Source organism: Mobula hypostoma, chromosome 3, assembly GCF_963921235.1.
Source record: "Mobula hypostoma chromosome 3, sMobHyp1.1, whole genome shotgun sequence".
NCBI classification, from domain to species: Eukaryota; Metazoa; Chordata; class Chondrichthyes; order Myliobatiformes; family Myliobatidae; genus Mobula; species Mobula hypostoma.
In genome coordinates this window covers 100,483,691-100,511,649 of record NC_086099.1, presented here as the reverse complement: position 1 = coordinate 100,511,649, position 27,959 = coordinate 100,483,691, and the positions used below count along the sequence as shown (strand labels likewise).

General features: G+C 39.8%; 1 protein-coding gene across 1 annotated transcript in view; it reads left to right on the top strand.

Annotated features, from left to right (window-relative positions):
• Positions 1 to 18,726, top strand: part of cfap299 (cilia and flagella associated protein 299) — a 678,195-nt gene extending 659,469 nt beyond the window's left edge. Inside the window, exons 5-6 of the mRNA XM_063042204.1 lie at positions 14,689 to 14,818; positions 18,533 to 18,726. Of these exons, the coding sequence (XP_062898274.1) occupies positions 14,689 to 14,818; positions 18,533 to 18,628 (226 nt within the window). The 3' untranslated portion in view covers positions 18,629 to 18,726. The remainder of the gene's footprint in view (positions 1 to 14,688; positions 14,819 to 18,532) is intronic.
• The last annotated feature ends 9,233 nt before the right edge of the window (positions 18,727 to 27,959 follow it).

Below are 27,959 nucleotides of genomic sequence, written 5' to 3'. Positions count from 1 at the left end.
TCAGTGCAGATAAACAATAAGATGCAGGGTCACAGTGAGGTAGATTGTGAGGTCAAGAGTTAATTTTATTGTTCTTGGGAACCATTCAATCACTTTACAACACCAAGGTAGAAGCTGTCCCTGAGCCTGGTGCTACATGCTTTCAAGTTTTTGTCTCTCCTGCCCAATTGAAGAAGAGAAAAGTTCAAAGTCCAAAGTAAATTTATTATCAAAGTACATATACTTTGAGGCATTGATCATGTGGATAGTCAGAGGCTTTTCTCCCAGGGCTGAAATGGCTAGCACGAGAGGGCACAGTTTTAAGGTATTTGGAAGCAGGTACAGAAGAGATGTCAGGGGTAAGCTTTTTACGCAGAGAGTGGTGAGTGCTTGGAGTGGACTGCCGGCGACAATGGTGGAGGTGGATATGATAGGGTCTTTTAAGAGTCTCCCGGATAGGTACATGGAACTTAGAAGTATAGAGGGCTATGGGTAACCCTAGGTAATTTCTAAAGTAAGTACACCTTCAGCACAGCATTGTGGGCTGAAGGGCCTGTATTGTGCTGTAGGTTTTCTATGTTTCTATGTTTCTATATGTCACCATATACAACCATGAGATTCATTTTCTTGTGGGAGTACACAGTAAACACAATAGAATTAATAAAAGACCACACCCAACAGAACAGACGTGACCAATGTGGAAAGGACAACAAAATGTGCAAACACGAAAGAGAAAAATAGTAATTAAAGGCAAGAACATAAGTTGAAGAATCCTTGAAAGTTGAGTCCAAAGGTTGTAGAAACAGTTCAGTGATTGGGCGAGTGAAGTTGAGCAAAGTTACCCCCTTTGCTTCAAGAGCGAACGTCCAGGTTGAATGGGGTCTTTGATGGTGCTGGCTGCTTTGCTGAGACAATGAAAAATTAGGATAGTGTCCATGGAGAGGAGGCTAGTTTCCATGATGTGATGAGCTTTGTCCAGAACTCTGCAGTTTCTCGCATTCACGGCAGACAGTTGCCATATCAAACTGTGATGCAACCATATACTGTATTATGCTTTCTGTGGAGCTCCAATAGAAATTGATGTGGTTGAACAGGGATTTGTCAACTTTTTTTACCCTCCTAAGGTGCTGGTGAGCTTTCTTGGCGATAGCATCTTCATGCTTGGACCAGGACAGTCTATTGGTGATGTTCACTCATAGGAACCTGAAGTTCTCAACCCTCTTAACCTTAACATGTTCATGTAGACAGGAACATGTGTACCACCCCTTCTCCTGAATTTAGTTTCGCTGATATTGAGGGAAGGGTGGCTGCAATGATATTATGTTGCTCAACTGTCCATCTCCTTTCTGTTTTCTGACTCATTGCTACTGAAGATATCATCAGTGGTATCACCTGTAAACTGTAGGTGGGTTTAGAGCAGAGTCAGGCCATACAGTCATTAGTGTACAGGGAGTAAAGTAGGGAGTTGAGGATGCAACATTGTGGGACACCAGTGTGGAGAATAATCGTGGCAGAGGCCTTGCTGCCCGTTCTTACTGCTTGTGGTCTCTTGATAAAGGAAGTCAAGGATCCAATTGCAGAGGGAGGTTATTGACACCAAGGTAATGAGTTTGCCTGGAATTATAGTAATAAGTAATTGTATTCAACAGTTAAGTAATCAATAATTAATAACATAGGAGTTTCTGCTGTCCAGATGCTCCAGGGATGAGTACAGGGCCAGTGAGATGGCATTTACTAAAAACCTGTTCGGGCAGTTAGTAAATTGTAGTGGATTGAGTTTGCTAAGAGGCAGAAGTTAGTTCATGCTATGACTAGCCTCTCAAAGGACTTTATGATGGTGGATGTCAGAGCCACTGAGCTGTCGATGTTAAGGCACATTATCTTGTTTTTCTTAGGTACAATGTTCTTCCACTCTTTCTTCATGGCCATGGACATTTTCCTTTCAAGAATTCATACAATTCTTTAGTCAATATTATTAGTGAATTGTGCTTGGTACCTTTTTTAGCAATGCATTGCAGATCACAGCTTGAGGATAAAGGGGAAGCCTTTTAGGACCGAGATTGGGAAAAACTTCTTCACACAGAGTGGTGAATCTGTAGAATTCTCTGCCACAGGAAACAGTTGAAGCCAGTTCATTGGCTATATTTAAGAGGGAGTTAGATATGGCCCTTATGGCTAAAGGGATCGGGGGTATGGAGGGAAGGCTGGTACAGGGTTCTGAGTTGGATGATCAGCCATGATCATACTGAATGGCGGTGCAGGCTTGAAGGGCCGAATGGCCTACTCCTGCACCTACTTTCTACGTTTCTATGTTTTTACAACATTTGCCTTTGTGCAGAACTTATTTCTTCACCTTCCCTATGGGTCTTTTGCAACTCAGTTTAAGACTGACCATTGTGTTCTTAAAGAGCTTCAAACCCTTTTTTATACAAATCATTTCCCTTCAGATATTTCAACAGCAAATAAAATTTGTTAAAATGACAGATTATTTTATGTAGCCATAATTAGATAAAGGATAGATTCAGTGTGTTAGCAGTGTAAACATTAATAACAGAGGTGAATTTTCTGCTTAAATCAAATCAGGAACTTTCTCTGATGAGAAGGAATGGTACAATGGGATTCTATACTTGGAACAAGGATTTTTTAAAACATTTGTCCTCTGCAGATGCACTTCTTGATATTGCACTTATATGCATCAATTTTCAACCAAAATACCAAGCCTAAAGTGGCTGGAAAGTTCTCATTGAAAATATTGGAAATTCCTTAAGCTCATTAGAGTAAAATGTTTAACCACTCAAGGTCAAATACTAAGTGTAATTTTATGTATATTATAAATATTTTTCATGTGTAGAATACATGGCAAAAGAAATTGTTACATTTTCTCGAGAATATGCAAATAAAAAACAATCTCAATGAGTCATCTAAAAGATAAATTTTATAAAGCAGCCAGCACAGAACAGGAGATTCATACATTTAAGTTTGCTGATTTCATATGAACTAATGATAAGATTGTTAGTAACTGAATCAAAGCCACCCATTTTTGGAGAGGGATAGTACAGTCATTGTAAGGTAAGAGGATAACTATCCTAATGATTGTACAACGGCCTTGTTCAATTATATCTGTGAACATTGGATTCAGTTCTATCTTTTCCCCAAGATAAGACTATTACACAAACTTTAAAGTTTGAAAATAGAAAATAGACACCTGGACAAGGTACTTAAGAGTAAACCAACCATAGCATGAAATAAAACTTTCATGGAAGATTGGGGAAAAGGTTATAAAATGCAAGCACGTGCTGTATAAATTAGGATCTGGCGTAGGTTATCCAGGCTCTTGCTCCTCCATTTAAAAGATCATGGCTGACTTGATTTAACTGCATTTCCATATACTCACATTTAGACCTCTCTCCAAAGGATTGTTTAAGTCAAAATTGCTCCTCTGGTAACCAATGCAGATAAATTTCACCATTTTTAAAAATTACAATGTTCCAAAACTTAAATTAAAAATCAAGTCTTCAGAGAAATCAGAACTCCAGGGTAGGGAGAGAGTTAAAATAAACCACACACAAGTATGTGAACTAGACCCCATCACTATTCAAAGAGAAAGTTACACCTGGAGACAACATGTGGAATATGATGTCAGGAGTTTAATAATTTCAATCTCCAAACTTCCTTAAACCACATTACAACTTTGCTGAAGTGTGGTGTTAATGGTTTCAAAATTTGTCAATAATGGACCTTTGATGCAAACAGCTGCCGATGACAAACATATGTTATTGTGTTATTTTAGCCCAAAGTTCCTTGCAGAGTTCTATATATGTGACAGACATCAAAGCCACAGACTGTTTTCAACAGAGAATTCTGAAGATCCTGTACTTTCGTTGCTAAAGACTTTCCAGTGCCTAACACAGCATGCCAGTCCATATTTGCATAGATCATCCATTCCTGGTTACAGTAATCATTTGGTGCACAGGAGTTTTTCTTTATAAACAAAAGCTTACACATTGACTGATTGCACCCTGGAGTTTACAGACCAAAACAGAAAATGCTGCTACACATTTATTCCCAAAGCAATGAATCCTCTTTCACAGCATCCAATTCCCTGCTCAGATTTACTCATGGCCATCTGCAAATGCCAACCAAATGACTGAAATGTTAGCTTCACTGGTTTGAAAACCCCATGTGGATTTTTTGATTGCAGTAAGATATGCTATGAAAGCAAGAGTAAAGGCAAGTTTAGCCCTCTTGTAACTAGGTGTCATGCAGTGACAAAAAGCAAAGTGTTGTATATGTTGGAAATCTGAAGTGAAAGCAGAAAATGCTGAAATGGTAGGTCAGGCAGCATCATGGAGCGTCACAAATACCAAGGGCAAATTTGACAAAGGCAGTCTGAAAAGTAAGAACATCAGAATATCATGTTCTTTGTCTCAGTAGCAGTTATACTGAAGGTTTAAACATTCTCAAAAGAACTGCACAACTTATTCAAACACAGAATTCCATTGAACTAACCACTTCCTCCATTGGCTGATTGTACAAACACCTTTCGTCCAATTAGTCAAATAAATTAGGTAATTAAATTCCTTGAGCCACGCAGACCACTGTGACAGTAAGCTCAAGTCTCTGTCCATCCAGCTTCCATTCTGATTTATAACTAGACTTGTAATAACTGCTGGAAGTTTCTTAAATGTTTTAATGAAATCCCACATTTGCTGTGGAAAGGAATTGTTTTATTCAAAGCCGGAATCATGGAACAATAAGTGTAAGAAGGTGGTGGAACTGTGTTATATGGAGAAGGTTTCCTGGATTGTATGCTGAGCTAGTTGATCTCAAACATTTAAGTGCGAATGGCTTAGGAAATGAAAAGCCAACTATAGTTTCTTTGACTGCAGTCCAGTAATGTCAGCATATTGCAAATTAATTAAACACAAATTTGATTCATGCTATGAACACTGAGTATTTGGTCTTGACCCAAAATGTTTACACTTCTTCTCCCCCACAGATGTGCTTGACCTGCTGAGTTTCCCTAGCGGTTTGTCTTTTGCTCTGGGTAGGCATGGGAATTTTCCTCCTGAAACTTGGGTGTTTGGGCAGAGTACAGAAGAAAAACGGCAGGGAGGACAGTATGCAAACATGGAGCTCATACAATTTTCTGGTTATATAAACAATTAAACAGGAAATTGGGTGGGCCTATTATCTGTGTACTCTGTGAAGACAGTGGTTTCTGTTCCAAGCACCACAGTGGAAAATCCTGCCCAATATCGTCAAAAGCACAAAGGAGCCACTATGAAAGGCAAGGATATCACACACTGGAGAATCAGAAATTAAACAGAAAGAAGTCAAAGTAAATTTATTATTAAAATAGGTATACGGTGTGTCACTATATACTACCTTGATATTCATTTTCTTGCAAGCATTTACAGGAAAATAAAGAAATACAATATAATTTATGAAAAACTTCACATAAGCAAAGACTTTTAAACAAATAATGTGCAAAAGAAGACAAATCGTGCAAATAATAAAGAAGTAAATAAATAATACTGAGAACAGGAGTTGTAGACTCCTTGAAAGTGAGTCCATAGGTTGTGGAGTTAGTTCAGTGTTGAGTTAAGTGATTCATGAGCCTGACGTAGGGTAATAACTGTCCCTGAATGTAGTGGTGTGGAACCTAAGGGCTCCTGTACCTCTTGCCCAATGGTAGTAGTGAGAAGAGAGCATGGCCTACATGGCAAGGTTCCTTGATGATGCATTCTACTTTCTTGTGTCAGCTCTCCATGTTAATGTGTTCAATGATGGCAAGGGCTTTGCTTGTGATAGACTGGGCTGTATCCACCACAGTTTGTCGGCTTTTCTGTTCATGGGCATTGGTGCTTCCGTACTGGGCTTTGATGGAACAGGTCTGGATACTCTCCAGTGTGAATCTGTAGAAGTTTGTCAAAGGTTTAGATGACATGGTGGACCTACAGAAACATCAAATAATTTAGAGACACTGTAATGCCTTCTTTGTGATGGCACCTACATGCTTGCAACAAGATAGACTTTCTGATTATGGTAACATCAGGAAAGTTAAACTGACTCTCTCCACCTCCGATTCCCTAATAAAGACTGGCTCATGCATCTCTGGCTTCTTCCTCCTATAGTCAATAATCAGCCCTTTGGTTTTGCTGATGCTGAGTGAGAGGTTGCTGTTGTGTCACCATTAAACTAGATTTTCAACCTTCTTCCTATATTCCAATTTGAGTCCAACCACAACCATATCAGGGAACTTAAATATGGCATTGGAGCTGTGCTCAACTACAAAAGCACATATATAAAGTGCGTAGAGCAGGGGGCTAAGCAATAAGGCCTTGTGGTGTACCTGTGCTGATGTGATTGTGGAGGAGATGTTGTTGCCAATTCATAGAGACTGGTGTCTTCAAGTGAGAAAATTGAGGATTCAGTTGCACAGGGTGGTATCAAGGCCAAGGATTTGGTGCTTCGTGATTTGTTTTTAGGAGATGATAGTGCTGAATGCTGTGCTGTAGTCAATAAAGGGAATCCTGATGAATGCATCTTCATTGTCCAGGTTTTCCAGAGCTGAGTGAAGAGCCAAGGAAATGGCATCTGGTATCCTGTTGTGATGGTGGCAAAATGGAACATATCCAAGTCACTCCTCTGGCGGAAGTTGATGTACTTCAAGGCCAACCCCTCAAAGCACTTCATCATAGTGGGTGTAAGTGGTAGTGCATGATAGTCACTGAGGCAGGTTATCATGTTCTTCTTAGGCAGCAGTATGATTGAAGCAGGTGGGTATCTCAGACTGCCTAGGCGATGTGAATAAACACTTCCTGCCAGTTGATTAGCGCACGTCTTCAGTACTCAGCCAGGTACATCCTCCTGAGGATGCTTGCATGTTGGCCACGTGGACAGAGATCACAGGGTCCTCAGGGTCTGCTGGGGTCTGTGAAGGTGCCTCCATTTTCTGTTGGTCAAAGCCAACATAAAAGCCATTGAGCTCACATGGGAGCGAAACCTTGTGTCATTTATCTCGCTCGGTTTTGTAATAACATTCAAGCCCTACCACAGCTGTCGAGGATCCTCTGTGCTTCAAGTTTGGCCCAGCATTGCCACCTTGCACGTCAGATGGCTTTTCAGAGGTCATAGCTAAACATCTTACAACCTGAGAAGTGTTCTCAAGTACTTTCACTTCTCATCCACAAGAAGTCTACAGCATTCAACTACTTTCTACACAATCCCAAACAAGAGAACATCAGCAGATGCTGGAAATCCAAGCAGCATACACAAGATGCTGAAGGAACTCAGCAGGCCAGGCAGCATTGATGGAAAAAAAGTACAGTTGACGTTTCAGGCCGAGACTTTTTTGCATAGCTGCTGCCTGGCCTGCTGAGTTCCTCCACATATCTGTGTGTGTTGCTCCTACACAATCCCAATGTGCTCTTTGTCGGATCCAGGCATGAAGTTCAGATGCAAAATTGTGATTCAAAGAAAAAATATGCTGCAATTTTAAAGCTTTCAATGTACAACATTCTTCTCATTATCATGTGGCTGCCACAATTCAACAGGAATCTTTAGTTGTTCCATTTTCAAAGTTCAAAGTACATTTATTATCAAACTACCTGTACTATATGTCACCATATACAACCCTGAGATTCATTTTCTTCCAGGCATACTCAATAAATCCATAAAATAATGACCATAACAGGATCAATGAAAAACCACACAACTTGGTTGATCATCCAATGTGCAAAAGACAACAAACTGTGTAAATACAAAAAGAAAGAAATAATAAATAAATAACCAACAAATATTGAGAACATGAGATGAAGAATCCTTGAAAGTGAGTTCAATGGTTCAATTTATTATACAACCTGAAATTCTTACTCATTGTAGACAAAGGTTATGGAAACATTTCAGTGATGGGACCAGTGAAGCTGAGTGAAGCTATTCCCTTTGGACCAACAGGCTGATGGTTGTGGAGTTATAACTGTTCGTGAAGCTGGTGGTGTGAGACCTAGGGCTCCTGTGACTTCTTCCTGATGGCAGCAGCAGGAGGAGAGCGTGACCCGGGTGGGGAAGATGGCGGCGTAGCCTCTCCGGTGATGAATATCTGTTATCTGTCAAGTAGGGGACCATGCATAATTCTGATTTGATGGAGACAGACGTGAGTGCATAGCAGAACATCTGGAAAACTTCTGAAATGTCTGCTTTGCTATCGCTGCTACTGTGTGGTAACCGGAATCTTTGGAGCTGAAGGCCTTGAAAACCTCGGCTTTGCGTGTTTCAATGGCTGGGGAGAGGTCAAAGGCGCTCAGCAGAGGATGGCGCTCGGGATGCTGTATTGGAGAGGCTGCTCAGAAGCTTGGAGTTTTCGGACGTATGGACTCAGGGTCGGCTGGGGTCAGCTGCTTCCAAAGTATCAGCAAGTTGTCGGTGCCTGGAGGTTTATGGCAGGGAGTTTCTCCCTTTTGCCGCTGCTATCGGGGACTCGGGAGTCGATCAATTCGGGGACTTTGAGATTTTTTTTACTGTGCCTATGGACTGTTCTTCATCAAATTATGGTATTGCTTGCACTGCTGTAACTATATGTTATAATTATGTAGTTCTGTCAGTGTTAGTCTTTGGTCTGTCTTGTTTTCTGTGATATCATGCCGGAGAAACATTATATCATTTCCTAATGCATGTATGCATTTCTAAATGACAATAAAAGAGGACTGAGTGTTCTCATAATCTAATCTAAGTTCCTGATGATAGATGCTGCTTTCATGTGCAGCATTACGTGTAGATGTGTTCAATGGTGAGGAGGGCTTTCCCCATGATGGGCTGGGCTGTATCCACTACTTTTTTGTAGGAATTTCCATTCAAGGCCATTGGTGTTTGCATACCAGCTTGTGATGCAGCCAGTCAATATACACTCCACTACACATCTATACAAGTTTGTCAAAGTTTTGGATGTCATGTAAATCTTCACAAACTCCTAAGGAAGTAGAGATGCTGCCATGCTTTGGTCATAATTGTACTTGCATGCTGGGCCCAGGACAGGTCCTCGAAGATAATAGCACCAAGGAATTTAAAGTTGCTGACCCTCTTCACCTCTGAACGTCCAACAGCGGTGTCATCAGCAAACTTGAAAATGGCATTGGAGATGTGCTTAGCCACATTGTTGTAAGTATGAAGCGAGTAGTGCAGGGGGCAAAGCACACAGCCTTGTGGTGCAGCTGTACTGATAGCGATTGTGGAGGAGATGTTGTTGCCAATCCAAACTGACAGGGTTGTGTAAGTGAGGAAATTGAGCATCCAATTGCACAAGGAGGTATTGAGGCCAAGGTCCTGGAGCTTATTGATTAGCTTTTAGGGGATGTTGGTATTGAATTCTGAGCTGTAGTCAATAAATTCCTGATATATGCATCTTTGCTGTCCAGGGTTGAGTGAAGAGCCAACGAAACGAAATCTTATCTGACCTGGTGCTCTGGTAGGCAAAATGGAACAGATTCAAGTCACTTTTCAGGCACTATTCAATATTTTTCATCACCAACCTCTCAAAGGTGGATGTAAATGCTACTGGATTATTGTCGCTGAGGCAGGTCACCACGTGCTTCTTAGGCAACGCTATAAATGAAGCCTGCTTGAATCAGGTGTGTACCTCAAAATGCCGAAGATCTCAGTGAACACTCCAGCCAGTTGATCAGCTCAGGTCTTTAGAATTTGGCCAGATACCCTGTCTGGGGCACATGCTTTTCGTGGATTCACCCTCCTGAAGGATACTCGCATGTTGGCCTCAGAGACTGAAATCACAGGATCATTGGGGGCTGGTTTTAACAGTCAAAGCAAGCAGAAAAGGCATTAAGCTCACCTGGAGCGAAACCCTGTTGTTGCCTGTGTCGCTTGGTTTAACTTTATAAGAAGTGATAGTATTCAAGCCCTGCCGCAACTGTCAAGTAATATTTGTTTGTTCAAGTTTACTCTGGAATTGCTCTGTGTTTCCAAAATAAAACATTTTCATAACCTACTTTATTTATTGTCAAAACTGAAGGCAAAATGGTATCTAAAAGGGAAATATTTCAATCTAACAATTAAATAAAGCTATGAGGATAGAAGATCAGATTCTGGAAGTTTCACGTGTGTGTACATCTGTTTTTATTTCACTGTTTGTCTTTAGCAATACAACACCCTCCATATTTCTCTCAACTGCGCACGTTTTCCATTCACTTCACTGGCAGTTTCTCAATGGTGGAAAATCCTGACTAGCTGTCCATTCCATCATGTGCTCTCTATTGGGTGTCAGTCAATGTGGGCCTTCAACAAATCACTCTGAGGTATCCTCAATCAAACACACACAATTTAAATTATGTTTAAATACTCTACAAAATGAAAATTAAAGTCTTAAGGTGCATGACTATACTTGTACATGTACTGGTGTGCTTGTGAAACCCTTCAAAAGCTGAACATATCCTTTACTATTGACTAGGTTTGGAAAGTTAATGCTTCTGTGATTACTTCAATTGTAAGGCCTGCAACAGAGCAACACTGGAGAAATCAGCTATGTCCAATAACAATTTCTGAACTTCTGCATTTAATTGTTTCTATGCTTTCCATAAATTTCTGTCATTGCCTATTTTAAAGACAAGTTTAATAGCCTCATTGTTATTCTCACTGTAGTCTTGTAATTTAAAAAAAAAGGATTATATAGAACATTACCTTAAATCTATCTCTGCTTCTCTTACTGTTAGTGGACACAGTTTTTCTCCTCATTCATTATCTTTATTAAATGCCTCATATGCTCCTTTTATCTGTAAAACTGACTCAACAGATCAAGACAAGAGAATAGTCTCAATAAGGATCCTATTTTTTTGAGTTATTCACATACTACAGACCTCATTAGCAGAATTATAACTGCTGCTCGTCATTAGTTACCAAAATGAAGGGCAGTGAGCCCCCTACTCGACCAACAGCGGGTCATATTATATTTGTAATATTTTTATGAATAAATACCTATCACCTTTGAAATAATTATGTGTTCATCATCTTGATGTGGGAACAGAGTTAGTTATATCTAGGTCAGCGTGGATAATGATAGAAGATTTTCTTTGCTAAAGCACATTAGTGTACCATTTGGGATTTGATATTAATCTCACAATGCTGTTGGCCATTTTATAAAACAAATTCCAGCATTTTTTCAAGTTGTTAAACTATATCGTATATTATATATATTAAAAACCTAGGTCACAGGCAATTTTTGTGTAACAAGATGGAATGATAGTTCATATCCAGAAGGTTGTCTTTGATATATCGTATCTACTGCAAAGAAGAACAGCAATGTGAGGGAACAACAGTTGTCATCTCACTCACTATATTCCATCACCAGATGTGATTGTGAATTCAGCTGGACTTTGAGCATAATAAAATAGATGGTTCCAAAAACTTTTAATTCATCTAACGTTTCCTCTAGGCAATAAAAACCAAATCTTTATAAAATTGGTGGGGGTGCATTACTCAGTTGGCAAAAAAAACATTTGTTATGGCCAAAGCCCAAACTATAAGCACTCAGCAAAATACGCACTAAGTTTAAGCTGTTGGTGAAGCACAGAATGGAAGAGTTATTTTGAGGCCAGATTTGAATAAGATGCAGACACCTCTAATTAGATTCTGTATTAATTTCTTCACAAAGTAGCTTTGGCCACTCATTTTTAAACCATCAGACTTGTCAAGAACCTGACCACTGATTTATTCCTGGAGCCCAGAGCTGTCAAAATGTACAAATCCTAGGTGTGAGATTTTTAGTCACGTCTGCCAGGCATTGTCTCGCACCAAAACATAAACACGTTAAAAGCAGAAAGCATAGAGCATCCGACACTGAACTTGGATTAAAGAACCTGTCTGCCTTCATCCAAGTTCACTGCCGTATTATTGCTGTTGCAGCTGTTCAATGTCACTACCCAACAACAAAGACCTTAAGAGCAACTGAATTCCTCTCCACACAGCTACAGATGAAGAACTTCAGCTTCTCTGAAATTGTTGATTAGGCTTGAGATAAAGAACGATCAAAGTCTGTTATGTTTTGTAACTCCAGAAATGAATTGAAAGAAAAATAAGGGATTCCAGGGATACTCATGGACTTGCTTTACTTTTCGTGAGGAGTAGTGGCATAATGACATGTGCTTCTTACCTATAAACTGTAATGAATTATGTAAAAAAACAAATACTTAAACAAACAATATATTTACAATATTGCTCAAATATTACTGAAATATTAAATACCCTACAATCCTCCCTCTATATATGCATATATATATATTTAAATTGGAAAGATATTCTTTGTCCTGGGCAGAGGGTATTGAGCTACTGTTAGTGCTGGGTTGATGGTGACCTTAAATTCACCACAGATCCTGACAGACCTATTTGCCTTGGCTACTGGAACTACTGGCATTGCCTTTAGGTTCCACTCAACCTTGGAAAGAATTCCTTCAGCCTCCATATGATCTAGCTCACTGGCTACTTTATCATGGATGGTATTTGGAACCAGATATGCTTCGTAAAATTTAGGTGTGGCATCTTCTCTTAATATTATTTTACCCTTGATATATTTGAGTTTTCTAGTACCATCCTTGAAGACTGCTGTGGCATCATCTAGTACCTTTCTTAATTTGCTTTCAGCTGGCTTTGTTACATGGGGATGTGGCAGGCAATTTGTGGATGGATTGCCAATCAAATTGTAGTTGTCCCAGCCAATCACACCCCTATGATGCTAGTCCTTCTATTTTTACCACAAACAAGATCAATGTAGCTTCTTGATTGTTGTATTTCTATTCAAGTTCTATTCAAAAGGTTCAAAGGAACGTCTAAACAAGCCTGATGCATTTTGGAAACAAGTCCTGGGGACTGATGAAGTTAAAATAGAACTTTTTGGCTGCAATGAGCAAAGGTATGTTTGGAGAAAAAAGGGTGCAGAATTTCATGAAAAGAACACCTCTCCAACTGTTAAGCACCGGTGTGGATCAATCATGCTTTGGGCTTGTGTTGCAGCCAGTGGCACGGGGAACATTTACTGGTAGAGGGAAGAATAAATTCAATTAAATACCAGCAAATTCTGGAAGCAAACATCACACAATTTGTAAAAAAGCTGAAGATGAGAAGAGGATGGCTTCTACAACAGGATAATGAACCTAAATACACCTCAAAATCCACAATGGACTACCTCAAGAGGCACAAGCTGAAGGTTTTGCCATGGCCCTCAAAGTCCCCTGACCTAAACATCATCAAGAATCTGTGGATAGACCTCAAAAGAGCAGTGCATGCAAGATGGCCCAAGAATCTCACAGAACTAGAAGCCCTTTCCAAGGAAGAATGGGCAAAAATCTCCCAAACAAAAACTGATAGACTCTTAGCTGGGTACAAAAAGCGTGTACAAGCTGTGATACTTGCCAAAGTGGGTGTTACTAAGTATTGACATGCAGTGTGCCCAAACTTTTGCTTCAGGTCCTTTTCCTTTTCTGTTATTTTGAAATTGTAAAAGATGGAAATAAAAAAGTTTTCTTGCTTAAAATATTAAAGAAATGTGTCATCTTTAACTTCATGCCTTTTGGAAATCAGCTCATCTTTTACTCACTTAGCTATTCACAGTAATAGAAATTTTGACCAGGGGTGCCCAACTTTTGCATGCCACCGTATAGCTTAATCACCCAATATATTTACAACATTGCTCAAATATTACTGCAATATTAAACACATTACCATATTGGCTGAGTATCTCCTAGAAAAATAAATCTTTAAAGTCAAGACGAATACTGCAAACCTGCCATTGTAATTCACCCATCAATTGCCTCAAAGAAGTATACTGAGAACCTTGTTGTTGACTGGAGTCAACAATGCATTTTTAGTTATGAACAACCAAAATAAACATAATCTAGCTTATTGCAGAACATATGTAAAAGAACGGATATCCCCTTCTTTATTGTGAAGTAACTGAGATATTAATGAACTTTTCTATTATTCCTTATTCTCTTGATGTTTACAGTTTTCATTTCTTTATTTTATTTTTATCCTGGCTGTTCCATCCAGGAATGTACAGTAAGAGTGAAAACTTATAAATCCAATGGCACCAAGGGTATTGATAGAGAATTGACTTTATTTTCACAAATGCCCGGGAACCAAGGCTGTACTAACAATGTACAACATATTTTTTCATATTTGCAACTACTTTGGAGCAGAACAACACAAAATAAGATTTAAATCAACAAGTATAAATCACTGTCTTAGACAAGAGTGCAATTGATCCTTAAAACCGGAGGACTCTTATGCCTTTAAATTTTGTATTGAAATAGCTGTAACAAAGAACTGGGTGGTTTTTCATTGCCACTAACTCTCTTTCTCTTCTTTCATATAAGGTGGTTAAATGGAGAGTTCAGGGAGTCTGAAACAGTAATGTGTAAACATTGACAAAAGGTCCATATCCTAAAATCTAAATTTGGTTTGTTTATCCACAGGTGCTGCCTAACACATTGAGTTTTCCTAGAAATCTCATTTTGGATCTCCAGTATCTGCAGTTTTTTCTTTAATTTTCTCTTCTGGGAGTTACTTGGACTGCCTGGATGAGAGCACCTGTGTTTAAATTAAATCTTGAATAGGAAATCTGCTTGCTCTCCGAATTCCACATAGTTAGAAAAGTGTACTTGAATGAATAACTCAACACAATTGTTTCTATTTATTTTATGGCAGCTTCTACAACTGGGACACCCAGAACTCCACATCCAATTCCAGCCTATATTATCAGGTGATCACAGACAATGCTTCTGGACTCCTTTTCAAAAACAAAAGAGATCGGAAAGTAATAAATGTGGACCCAAAGGTTGGTCAGTTTTGTTGTCTCTTGCTGATCTCCCCCATTAGCCTTGACCTCCTTTCTATTCTGAAGTTGAAAATACCATAAAGCACTTGAACACTCATATCCACATCAAAGAAAGAAGTAAACAAGATTACAATTTTTTGGTACTGAGAATTCAAGGATGAGGAGTTTATTTTTGCTTTCTGATTTAAATAAGGCAAGGGGAGTTCCAAAAGAAAGGGAACTCTTGGGAGTTGACATGGAGCTTCATTACAATTTTAGCTCCAGCAATTACTGACAGCATAATGATTCAGCTACACAAACATGTATTAATATCTAACTGTAAAGGTTGATGTCCAGACATGCTGTCAACAAGGTGACAAGATAAGGAATGAAAATAAACAGAAATGTTCTCCAAAATGAAAGTTATTTAACAAAATATTTTGAGCTTGAAAATGATCTGGTTCCATAGATCCTGGGTTAACAAGAAGCATGCTTAATTCTTTTTACAATTATTTATGAATATTTAAAAATATATTTCTTGTAATTCTCAAGGTGAGGAATGTCAGTGATAGAGAATGAGACCACTTTTTTGTGGGGGAGGGTGGGATCACTGTCTGAATGACAGTCAAATGCAGTGCAGCCTGAAACAAAATAGTTGTCAGTACACAGGAGAAATTTGTTTTGGTTACCATGTGAAACAAAATTTTTAACATGTCCTTCTTTAATAAATTTCCTACATGTAGTAAAATGTGTTCCTTCATTGTACCACAGCTCTAACCTCAGAAGAATCTCACCATGACAATGTATTTTTTTCTTCCAATTACTACTATAATTATCATTCTGAAAGCAGCTGTTTTTGGCTGCATTATGTGATGGTCCATACTATTTGGCAGTAGTTATAGTTTGCTGCACACAAATATGAAGAATGCTCAGTCCCTGAGGTATTTTCAACAATAACCAGCAATATTCAGCTTTTCAACAAAGACTAGAAAAGACTTCCAGTTGAGTTCTGGCTGGATATACACCACTAAAAATAATTTATACATACAGCCTCTCCTCTGAATTGCATGACTCACAATTTGATATATCTCAACTCCAATAAAACCTGTTGTTATTTGTCCAGCTTGTAACAGCAAATTGTGACAAAGAATTGTTTGCAATGGAGTGAAGTTGAGAGTGAGCTGACAAAATTACAGCAGTTCTATGCTATAGTTAGAAATTTATTACTGCTGAAGCTCCCTCAATTTAAGATCCTTCAGCCCTTTGAAGGAGAAAAATATTATCTTTCAGTGAGAACTAAATTCACAAAGTCCCTGACAGAGATGTTGCTGGCATTAATGCCCATTGGTAGTTCTGGTGCTACACACTTTCAGCCTGAGTGTGGTTGCAGCAGGTGCATGTCAGTGTTGTAACACGAGTAAAGTCACTTTAGAAACACTCTGAAGATAGTGGATACAGAAGTGTTTTATTCAACAAAAATGAGCAGCAGGCATCATATTGAGACTCTATTGGAGGAAGAGGTCTGTTCAACTCAATATTACATGACATTTTATATGCTAAAGATCAACGGTAACAGCAGGACAATTCTATAGTTACAATGCTTCCTTTTAATTACATATATTTTTCACATACCCACTTCTTTGTACCCACACTCAGGACACCCAAGATCAATGTTAATCAGCATTGTTTGGTTTTCAATCATCTGGTGTCCACAGCTCCAGGAAAACTATTGATCAGGGCTGCATTTTAAATTGAATCTACAATCCATGTTCATGTCTGAAGAATGACTGCCGTTGAATTTAACATTTGTTTTATACCCTAACTCCAGAATATGTCCTAACATAGAGAAGAAAGACGTTTTAACTTCTATGATCAGGAATGAAAAATCAGCTGATGTTGTTAACTGTGTTGCTTATTAGTTAAGTTAGTTTATCTGAAATTTGGGTAAACTATGATCTACATGGTACATCACTTTAAGTTGACTTGATACACTGATTGTGAGAATTTGCATTTAGAACATCAAATAGTTCTAAAATAAATGCTGAAAGATACAGCAAGTAAGGCCACATCTATGGGAAGAGAATGAGAGATAATATTGCAAGGAGGAGTGTTGGAGGAGGTTAGCAGATTGGGTAAAACTGGGATGACCGCGGGAAGAACGTCAATAAAGGTATTTGATAAATGAGTGAATGGTACCAGTGAGGGAGTGAGAGCGTAGACCAAAGAATGTAGGAGCTGTGAATGGCAGAGCAGATTGATATGCCTATCAAGTCAGTCTGGGCATGTCACCCACTTCCAAGGAGGGAAAAAAGAAGAAAGAAAGTAGGATAGAAAGATCGACCAATATCATAGATGGACAACTGATACAGACAGAGAAATCAAGTACCCTGAAGTCATAGAATTCACTATTGAGACCAGAAGGCTGCACCATGTCCAGCCAGAAGAAGAGGTGTTGTTCCTTGAGCTTGTATTGGGCTTCATTGCTCAGAATGCCAAAGACAGAAAGGTCAAAGGTGGGAATGGGGTGAAGTATTAAAATTGCAAGCACTAGAAAGTTCAGGTACAGCTCTTTGCTCTGAATAGAGTTGTTCTTCAAAACAGTTATTCAATCTAACGTGGAGGATACTACATTGTAAACACCCGAGAGCAGTACACTAGATCAGAAGAGGTGCAAGTGAATTAGTGCTTCAGCTGGAAAGACTTTCTGGATGCTGGGGTGGTGAAAAGGGAAGAGGTGAAAGGACTCCTATGCTATTAAAATGAGACCCAATACAAGCATAAGAAACAGCATTTCATCTTCTGTCCTTGTACACTGCAGCTTTCTGGACTCAATACTGAATCCTACATCTTTTAGTAGCTTGAATTCTCTATCTGTTTCAAACATACATCTGATACATCCATGATATTGGCCTAGCTTATTTATTTTTTTACCTTTCTTTCTTTCTTTTTCTCCTCTGGAAGTGGATGAGGTCCCCAGCCTGAAGTGTTGAGATTATCCTCTTCTTCTGCATTCACAGCTCTTACATTATTTGTCTACAGTATATTCTTCTGTCTATGTATTCACTCCCTAACTGTTTCCGTTCACTCACTCATCAAATAACCTTGTTTGCATCTTGTCCACATGGCAAACCTGGTTTAACCCCTCTCTGCAGCTTAGTGACTTTCTTTTATCTCTTTACCAGTTCTGATGATGGGTCTTCAACCCAAGACATTAACTCTTTTTCTCTTACCACAGATGTAACCTGATCCGTTGTGCATTTCCAGCATTTTATATTCTATTTTGGACTTCCAGCATCTGCAGTATTTTTGACTTCCTCTGGTCTGTCATCATAAGGCAGCATTCTGTTCAAGTTGTATGATGTGGGAAAGACACACAGAGTTAAAGGGGAAGGGTCATTGAAGCCAGGGTAACATTTTGTTCTGACAGTTCTTAGAAATATGCCTAAAGATAGAACACCAATTACTGGGATGAAGACCAATGCTTTATTGCATGTTCAGAATTGGTTTAGTAACTATTTACCTGCAAAAAGACAGAACTGATGCAAGCAGAGTTTTCTATGAAATCTGCATACAACCTTGAGTTCTATTAAAGAATTTCTGATCCCTATCTGTGTCCTTTTGACAGCAATCAGCAAACACATTGATAAAAAGACTTTTGCGTCAAAGACAAGTTAATATTTAAAATATTAACTCGTACCATGCATTTTAACCTGTATTTCCTTGTTTTTTTGGCAGGGAATTCCTGGGGATAACACCACTCGAAACTTAATTGAAACAGAACTTTATGTTCAAGTAGTCATCTATGACCACATCACAAGAAGAAAAACTTGAGCATCTTTGAAAACTGAAAGAATGATCCCTTGTGTACATGTAATTGTTGTCACTCAAAGGGATGTTTAACCAATTGTAAAAGCTGTGGGAAAAAGAAATAAACTTCATAGACTTCATTCACATCTATCTTCTGTTTCTCTTATTTTAATTATATAATTATGTATTTATTTTGCTTTAACGGCATAGCCTACTGGAGAAAGGTAGAGCTATTTTATCCTTATTGAATGAAAATGATTAGCAGCAACTGGGGAGTACTGGAATGTTGTAGCTTTTCAACAAAATAAGATTATTTCTTGCCTGCTATACTTTGCTGTTGTCCAAATGAATACTGTTTGTGGAGAATTCTTCCCTACCATTCCAGGTTAAAGAAAAATAGGCTATTCTCTGAGCTAAACACAAGAGATTCTGCAGATGCTGGAATTCCAGAGCAACACATACAAAATGATGGAAGAGCTCATCAGGTCAGCCAGCACCTATGGAAAAGAATAAACAGTCAATGTTCCTGGCTGATACCCTTCTTTAAGACTGGGAAGGAAGGGGGAAGATATCAGAATAAAAAGCTGGAAGAGGGGATGGAGGATAGCTAGAAGTTGATAGGTGAAGACAACTGAGTGGGAAAAGTAAAGGGCTGGAGAAGAAGGAATCTGATAGGAGAGGACGGTGGACCATGGGAGTATGGAAACAAGGAGGGGCACCAGGGAGAGGTGATAGGCAGGTGAGGAGAAGAGGTAGGAGGTCAGAGTGAGGAATAGAAGAAGAGGGAAGGGGGAGGGAAAAATACTGGAAGGAGACACTGATGTTCATGCCATTCATACCTAAATGGAACTTGCGGTGTTGCTTCTGTACCTTGACAGTGGCCTTATCATGGCAAAAGTGGAGGCATAGAACAACATGTCAGAACGAGAATGGGGATAGGAATTAAAATGGTTGGCCACCGGGAAATTTCACTTTTGGCGGATGGAGCAGAGGTGCTCAACAAAGCAGTCCCTCAATTTACATCAGGTCTCACCAATGTAGAGGAGGCCACATCAGGAGCAATGGATACAATAGATGACCCCAACAGATTCATAGGGGAAGTGTTGATTCACCTGGAAGGACAGTTTGGGGCCCTGAATGGAGGTAAGGGAGGAGGTGAATGGGCAGGTGTAGCGTTTCTGTCACTTTCAGGGATATGTGCCAGTGGGAAGGGACGAATGGACAAGGGATCTACAGAGACAGCAATCCCTGCGGAAAGCAGAGAGAAGGGGTGGGCAAGGTAATGATGTGTGTGGTGGTAGGATCCTGTTGAAGATGGCGTAAATTGATGTGTTGGATGCAGAGACTCATGGGGTAGGTGAGGATAAGAGAAACTCTATCGCCGTTAAGGCGATGGAAAGGTGGGGTGAGCACTGAAAGAAAAGCCTCATCCTGGGAACTTATGTGGCAAAGATGAAGGAACTGAGAAAAGAGAATAGTATATTCACACAAGACAGTGTGAAAAGAGGTATAACGAACATAGGCCGTGTGAATCAGTAGGCTTATAAAAGATGTCATAAGACAGTTTGTCTCCAGAGATGGAGGCAGAGAGATCTTGCCCTTAAATTCACTTGGTCCACTTCAGACAACTCTCTCCCCGTTCATGATCCTTCTGTTTCCATCTGTGGGCGGGGGGAGGGGGGGGGATGTGAAATGAACTGTACACTGACATCTTTTATAAACCAACCAATTCCCATGGCTATCTTGACTATACCTCCTACCACCCTTTCTCCTGTAAAAATATTATTCCCTTTCCTCAGGTACTTTGTATCTGCTGCACAAGGTCATAGATTCATAGAATATTAGGGCATAGAAACAGGCAATTTGGCCCATTTAGTCTGTGCCGAACCATTAATCTGCCTAGTCCTATTGACCTACACCCGGTCCATAGACCCCCACACCCCTTTCATCCATGCACCTGTCCAAATTTCTCTTAATTGTGAAAATCGACCCCACATCCACCACTTGTACTGGCAGCTTGTTCCACACTTGCATCACCCTCTGAGTGAAAAAAATCCTCTTAAATATTTCACCTGTTACCCTTAACCCTGTGTTGGCGCGTGGCCAAGTGGTTAAGGCGTTCATCTAGTGATCTGAAGGTTGCTAGTCCGAGCCTTGGCTGAGGCAGCGTTTTGTGTCCTTGAGCAAGGCACTTAACCACACATTGCTCTGCGACGACACTGGTGCCAAGCTGTATGGGTCCTGATGCCCTTCCCTTGGACAACATCAGTAGCGTGGAGAGGGGAGACTTGCAGCATGGGCAACTGCTGGTCTTCCATACAACCATGCCCACGCTGCGCCCTGGAAACCTTCCAAGGCACAAATCTATTGTCTCAGGAGACCTTCAGATGCCTATATATATTTAAAAAAACCCATGGTGTCTAGTTGTAATTTCACCCAACCTCAGATGAAGAAGCCTGCTTGTACTTACCCTGTCTATATCCCTCATGATTTTTCCAAGCAATAAAGTCCTAATTTATTCAATCGTTCCTGTAACTCAGGTCCTGAAGACCCTGGACCATCCTTGTAAATTTTTTCTGCAGTCTTTCAAACTTATTTACATCTTCCCAGTAGGTAGTTGACCAAAATTGGACACAATACTCCAAATTATGCCTCACCAACGTCTTACACAATTTCGACATAACATCCCAACTCCCGCACTCAATAATACATTGATTTATAAAGGCCAATGTGCTAAAAGCTTTTTTTACGGTCCTGTTAATTTGTGACACCCATAAAGCCTCACTAAACGAGTTCTCCAGTTTGTCCTGACTGAGCACTGTTGTGATATTTTCCCCAACGAGCAATGCTACCCTTCATCCTTTATTTCCTCTGCTCTACCATGTCTAAAACAATGGAAACCCAGAACACTGAGCTGCCACCCAGCCCCTCCAGCAACCAAGTCTCACTAATGGCTACAATGCCATAATTCCATAAGACCACAAGACCATAAGATATAGGAGCAGAAGTAGGCAATTTGGTCCATTGAATTTGCTCCACCATTTCTTCATGGCTGATCTATTTTCCCTCTCAGGCCGATTTCCTGCCCGCTTACCATCCCTTCATGCCTTGATGAATCAAGAATCTATCAACCTCCGCCTAAATTATACCCAATGAATTGGCCTCCACAGCAGCTTGTGGCAACAAATTCCACAGATTCACCACTCACTGGCTAAAGAAATTCGTCCTTATCGCCGATCTAAAAGGATGTCCCTTTAATCTGACACTGCATCCTCTGACCCAAGTACACAACACCCACTGGTTCTCCTTCATCTATCCTGCTTGTATATCTTCAAAGAATTCCAACAGATTTGTCAGGCAAGATTTCCCCTTAAGGAAACTATGCTGACCACAGCCTATTTTATCATGTGCCTCCAAGTACCCCAAAACCACATCCTTAACAATTGACTCCAACATCTTCTCAACCACTGTGGTCAGACTAAAAGGTCTATACCTCCTTTCTTCTGCCTCTATCCCTTCTCGTAGAGTGGAGTGACAATTGCAACTTTCTAGTCCTCTGGAAGCATGTCAGAATCAATTTATTCTTCGAAGATCATTACTAATGCCTCCACAATCTCTTCAGCCTCCTCTTTCTGAGGACTGGGCTGTATACCACCTGATCTAGGTGACTGATCTACCTTCAGACCTCTCAGTTTCACAAGGACCTCTCCCTGGTAATGGCAACTTCATACACTACTGGCCCCTGACACTCTCAAATTTCCAGCATACTGCTTGTGTCTTCCATAGTGAAGACTGATGCAAAGTACTTATTCTGTTCATCAACTATTCCCTTGTCCCCCATTACTACCTCTCCAGCATCATTTTCCAGCGGTCTGATATCCACTCTCACCTCTCTTTTACTCTTTATATATCCGAAGAAACTTTTGGTATCCTCTTTAATATTATTGGCTAGCTTACCTTAAAATTCCATATTTTCCTTCCTTATGACATTTTTAGTTACCTTACTAGTTTTTAAAATCTTCCCAATCCTCTAACTTCCCACTAATTTTTGCTCTATTTTATGCCCTCTCTTTGGCTTTTATGTTGGCTTTGACTTCTATTGTCGGCCACATTTGTGTCATCCTACCTTTAGAATACTTCTTCTTCTTCTTTGGGATGTATATATCCTACACCTTCTGAATTGTTTTCAGAAATTCCAGTCATTGCTGCTCTACTGTCATCCCTGATTGTGTTCATTTCCAATCAGTTTTGGCCAGCTCCTCTCTCATGCCTCTATAATTCCCTTTACTCTACTGTAATACTGATATGTTTGACTTTAGCTTCTCCTTCTCAAGTTGCACGGTGAATTATATCATATTATGCTTACCATCCCCTAAGGGTTCCTTTACCTTATGCTCTCTAATCAATTCCAATTCAGTGCACAATACTCATTCCAGAGTAGCTAATCCCTTAGTGAGCTCAACAATGAGCTGCTCTAAAAAGCCATCTCGTAGGCAGTCCATGTACTGATCTATGCCCTAAATTCATCCACCTTTCCTACAATTCTGATTGCATTGAAATATATGCATCTCAGGTTCTGTTCCCAGGGGTGGCATTCCTTTCCGGACATCTGAGGTATCCTCTTTCTTCAAGGAATGACACTTCTATAGTTACGTACCCTGTAATGGGTTAAGGAACCAGCAGAAATGGAAAACACCTTGGAGTTCTGGTTTTGCTGTTCACTAGTGCTTGTTTATTAGTAACTACGCAATACAGTAATATAAATTCAGATATATCAACCAGGTTAGCAATGATTATACATAACTGTGGAAATAATAGAACCAAGCTTCTTCAAGCTTAGGAGGTAATTGGATACAGTCTTATGATGATAGGCAGAGTTCAGTTCTGATTATTGAGTTGGGTAGTGTTGGAGAGAGAGAGGTGTTTAGTTCTTCAGGTAAATTGATGCCATCGAATCTTCGTTGTCCTCCGAAATCCTTTTATAAGTCACCAAATGTGACCACAACAAGGAGACCATCTTCTGTGGGTGAGATATCAAGCCAGGCAAGGGTTGTTAACCAACAACTTCCCACCGGTCACCCCTTTTCCACACTGTGAGAGCCACTGATTGATTCTCCTGATCGATCCTCCAAAACCCCCACTTTTCTGTGGGCTAACAAAGTTCATCCAGTGTCCAAAACCATGTGTGTGTCTAACAACCAGCTGACCTTGTATTTCAAAACAAGCTGCAGAGAAACCATAACATTGATTGTCCATCAAATAACTCCACATCGGTCACCATGGCAACTCACGAGCTGCTCGTTGTCTCTCTCTCTCTCTCTCCGTCTCTTTCCATGGCAACCCAGAAGCTGACAGCAGTAGTCAGTGTCCTTGTAAGAGTGTAAACACAAGCTGAAAGGCAGAATCTGCCCCTCTCTCTCTCAGCAGAAATCCAAAAGTTAGTCTCAGTTCTCTCTTGTGCCTTAAAGTGACAGTCCACAGCAAAAAGGAACCCCAGGGGTACATAACACTATTCATCCACCATTGAAACTGCCCTCACCCACATCTCTTCCATTTACCAGACATCTGTGCTCACCCCATCTTCCCGCCAAATTAACAGTAATAGATTTTCTCTTGTTTTAACATACTACCCCACGAGTCTCTGCTTCCAACCCACCATCCTCCACAAGTTCTGCCATCTTCAATAGTATCCTATTACCAAGCACATTTTTACCTTTCCCCCACTCTCTGCTTTCCACGGAGATTGCTCTGTCATAATTCCTTTGTCCATTCATCTCTCCTCACTAATCATCCTCTTGGCACATATCCATGCAAGCAACAGAAATGCTACACCTGCTTATTCACCTCCTTCCTCACCTCCATTCATGGCCTCAAACAGTCCCTCCAGGTGAGGCAACACTTCACCTGCAAATTGGTTGGATTGTCTATCATGTCCAATGCTCCCAAAGTGGCCTCTCCTGCATTGCTGAGACTAAATGTAAATTAGGAACGGCTTTGTCGAGCACCTCCACTCCATCCACCAAAAGTGGAATTTCCCATTTTAATCCCTATCCCCATTCCTGTTCTATGTTGTTTCTTGGCCTCCTCTCTTGCCAAAATGAGGACACTCTCAGGGTTGAGGAGCAACACCTCATATTTCGTCTAGGTAGCCTCCAATCTGATGGCATGAACATCGATTTCTCTTTCTGTTTTTCTTCCCCTCTCTTTTACCTCTTCATCTATTACCCTCTCTGGCCTCTTACCCCTTCTCCTCACCTGCCTATCATCTCCCACTTGTGTCCTCTTTCTTCCATTACTCCCATTGTCCACTCTCCTATCAGATTCCTTCTTCTCCAGACCTTTACCTTTCCCAACCACCTGGCTTCACCTATCACCTTCTAGCTAGTATGCCTTCCCCTCCCCTCACCTTTCTATTCTGGCATCTTCCCCCTTCTTCCCAGTCCAAATGAAGGATCTCAACCCAAGACGTCAACTGTTTATTCAATTCAATAGATGCTGCCTGACCTGCTGAGTTCCTCAAGCATTCCATGTGTGTTATTCTCTGACCTTTCATCCTTTTTCCTGCATACATATTTCCAAGAAAGCTTACTGACCCTGACTTGGAACTACCTTGGACAATGCAACCGAGGTTGAAGACTCAGTAGAATTTGTAAAAGACTGAATCCACTTCCCTCCAATCTGGAATGCTCCATGAAAATTGGTCACTTTTTAAGAGGCAGCCAGCATACACTTATACCAGAGATAAAAGGAGGGTAACTAAGCTGGTATCCAAAAGACAAAGCAGGAAGTGGTAGGATGTTTAGAAAATGGAGCAGATGACAAGTCTGCACAGTCTTACAAAATGTTTTAAGCTGGGTATAAATTGTGCAGAGGAAAATTGAAAATAAAATGAAACCAAGCATGACAATAGATTGGTGGTTGATTTTCAACAAGCATATTAGCAGTGTCAACAACGTAAAGCAAGTGATAGATCAATTAAAGACATACAATGATCAATTGATGGAGCCAAATTAATGGCTAATGTAATTTATGAGAATTATTTTTCAGGTTTTTAGCAATAAGGACTTTTCTAACCTCACTTTAATTCAGTACATTACTGGATAATTCATTTACTCTGAATGCCCACAAGAAAATGATCCTCAGGGTGACATATATGTACTTTTATAATTAATTTACTTTGAATTTTGAACAGTAGAAAGATTGGAGGTGTGTAAAATAGATCACTTTGTGTTTGGTGAACCTGTTGGATAGGTCGATGAAGTGAGGAGAAGCAACTTCAAGAGAATGAAGAGTCATTAGCAAGAGGAAACAGATCTGAAGTGACTGGCAACAGAATCAGAAGAGGAATACTATATCACACAGAGTGATGGATTTGTAATGTACCTTTTGTTGAAAGGATGCACAGACATTAAGTAGTGGCTTTTGCAAGGGGATTATATAAACATTTTAGGAATAAAATGCATGGATTTAGGTCAAGATAAAGAGTGTGTAACTACTGTAACTTGATTTCTTGTTGAAAGAGCTGGTTCAGTCTCATTTAGCCCACCTAACTTTAACCATGCTGTCCAACTCCTTTATTCTATGACTGTTAAAGAGGTAGGTAAGGATGGCTCTATCAATAGATTCTTGTTAAAAATCAGAAAGAGTCGAGTTAATAAAACCAGTCATTGTAAAGATGCTTACTGTCTGTGTTTAAAAACTTGATTTCATTGCAATGCTACTCTAAGTAGATACTTACACAAATTTTGGGATACTTTGAAAGGCTGTTTGATGATTTCCAGATGGTTCAATATATTGTTGCAGCATTCAAGAAAATTAATTAAACCCCACAACCCTATTTATGTACTACAGACTCCTGTCAAACATATATAATGCACCCTGACCTTCAATGGTAATTATGATGGTATTTATTTCCTCTGATAAATAGAAGCCATTGTTAACATACTTAATATCAAAATTAATAACTTTTTGTCAATAAGATTTTTGTAAGTTTATAACCCTGTAGTTCCTTTACAAAGTAGTCTGCAGAGAAAGGGCAAGTTTTCAACAGGAAAATTTCCAAAAACAATTTCAACAAATCTCAAATCCACAAATAGTAAGTTATTTGCTATGATCATTTTGACTTCTGTGATGTTTGTTTGGATGATTTAAATGACACATATATATCCATACAATTTATAAATTTAGACAGAAATTATGAAAATGTAGGTGCGTCACAGAAATACTTTTTAAAATCACATTCATAATAACTAGCAGCCAATTAGCATTTAGAGCAAGCTTCCCTCCACCTAAGTAAGAATTCTCTGAATTTAAATTGGATCATTTCTGCCAGGTCCATCAATATTCTAGCACCAGATACACATACCTCTTCTCCAAATATACCTCTTCCCCACATAAAATGTGAAAGAGTGGTGAGAGTGGATATCGGACCACTGGAAAATGATGGGGGAAAACAAAATAGTGGACGAACTGGATAAGTATTTTGCATCAGTCTTTACTGTGGAAGACACTAGCAGTATGGTGGAAGTTCCTGGTGTCAGGGAGCATGAAGTGTGTGAAGTTACCATAACTAGAGAGAAAGTTCTCAGGAAACTGAAAGGTCTGAAGGTAGATAGGACACTTGGACCAGATGTCTACGGCCCGGTGTTCTGCAAGAAATGGCTGAAGAGATTGTGGAGGCATTTGTAATGATCTTTCAAGAATCACTAGGTTCTGGAATAGTTCTGAAAGACTGGAAAATTGCAAATGACACTCCACTATTCAAAAAGGGAGAGAAGCAGAAGAAAGGAAACTATAAGCCAGTTAGTCTGATCTCAGTGGTTCGGAAGATGTTGATATCGATTATTAAGGATGACATCTAAGGTAATTGGAGGGAAATGATAAAACAGGTCATAGTTAGCGTGGTTTCCGGAAGTTTTCCCGTTGGAATTCTATGAAGGAATAACAAGGACAAAGGAGAATCAGTTGATGTTGTGTACTTGGTTTTTCAGAAGGCCTTTGACAAGGTAACCATGAGGCTGCTTAACATGACATGATATTACAGGAAAAATTCTAGCATGGATAAAGCAGTGGCTGACTCGCAGGAGGTAAAGAGTGAAAATAAAGGGACCCTTTTCAGGAAGGCTGCTGGTGGCTAGTGGTTGGGACAGGGGCTTGTGTTGGGATGGATTCATTTTACATTATATGTCAATGATTTGGATGATGGAATTGATGGCATTGTTGCAAAGTAGCAGGTGATGTGAAGATAGGTGGAGGGGCAGTTAGTTTTGAGGAAGCAGAGAGGCTACCAAAGGACTTAGGCAGATTAGGAGGATGGGCAAAGAAATGGCAGATGGAATACATTGTCAGGAAATAT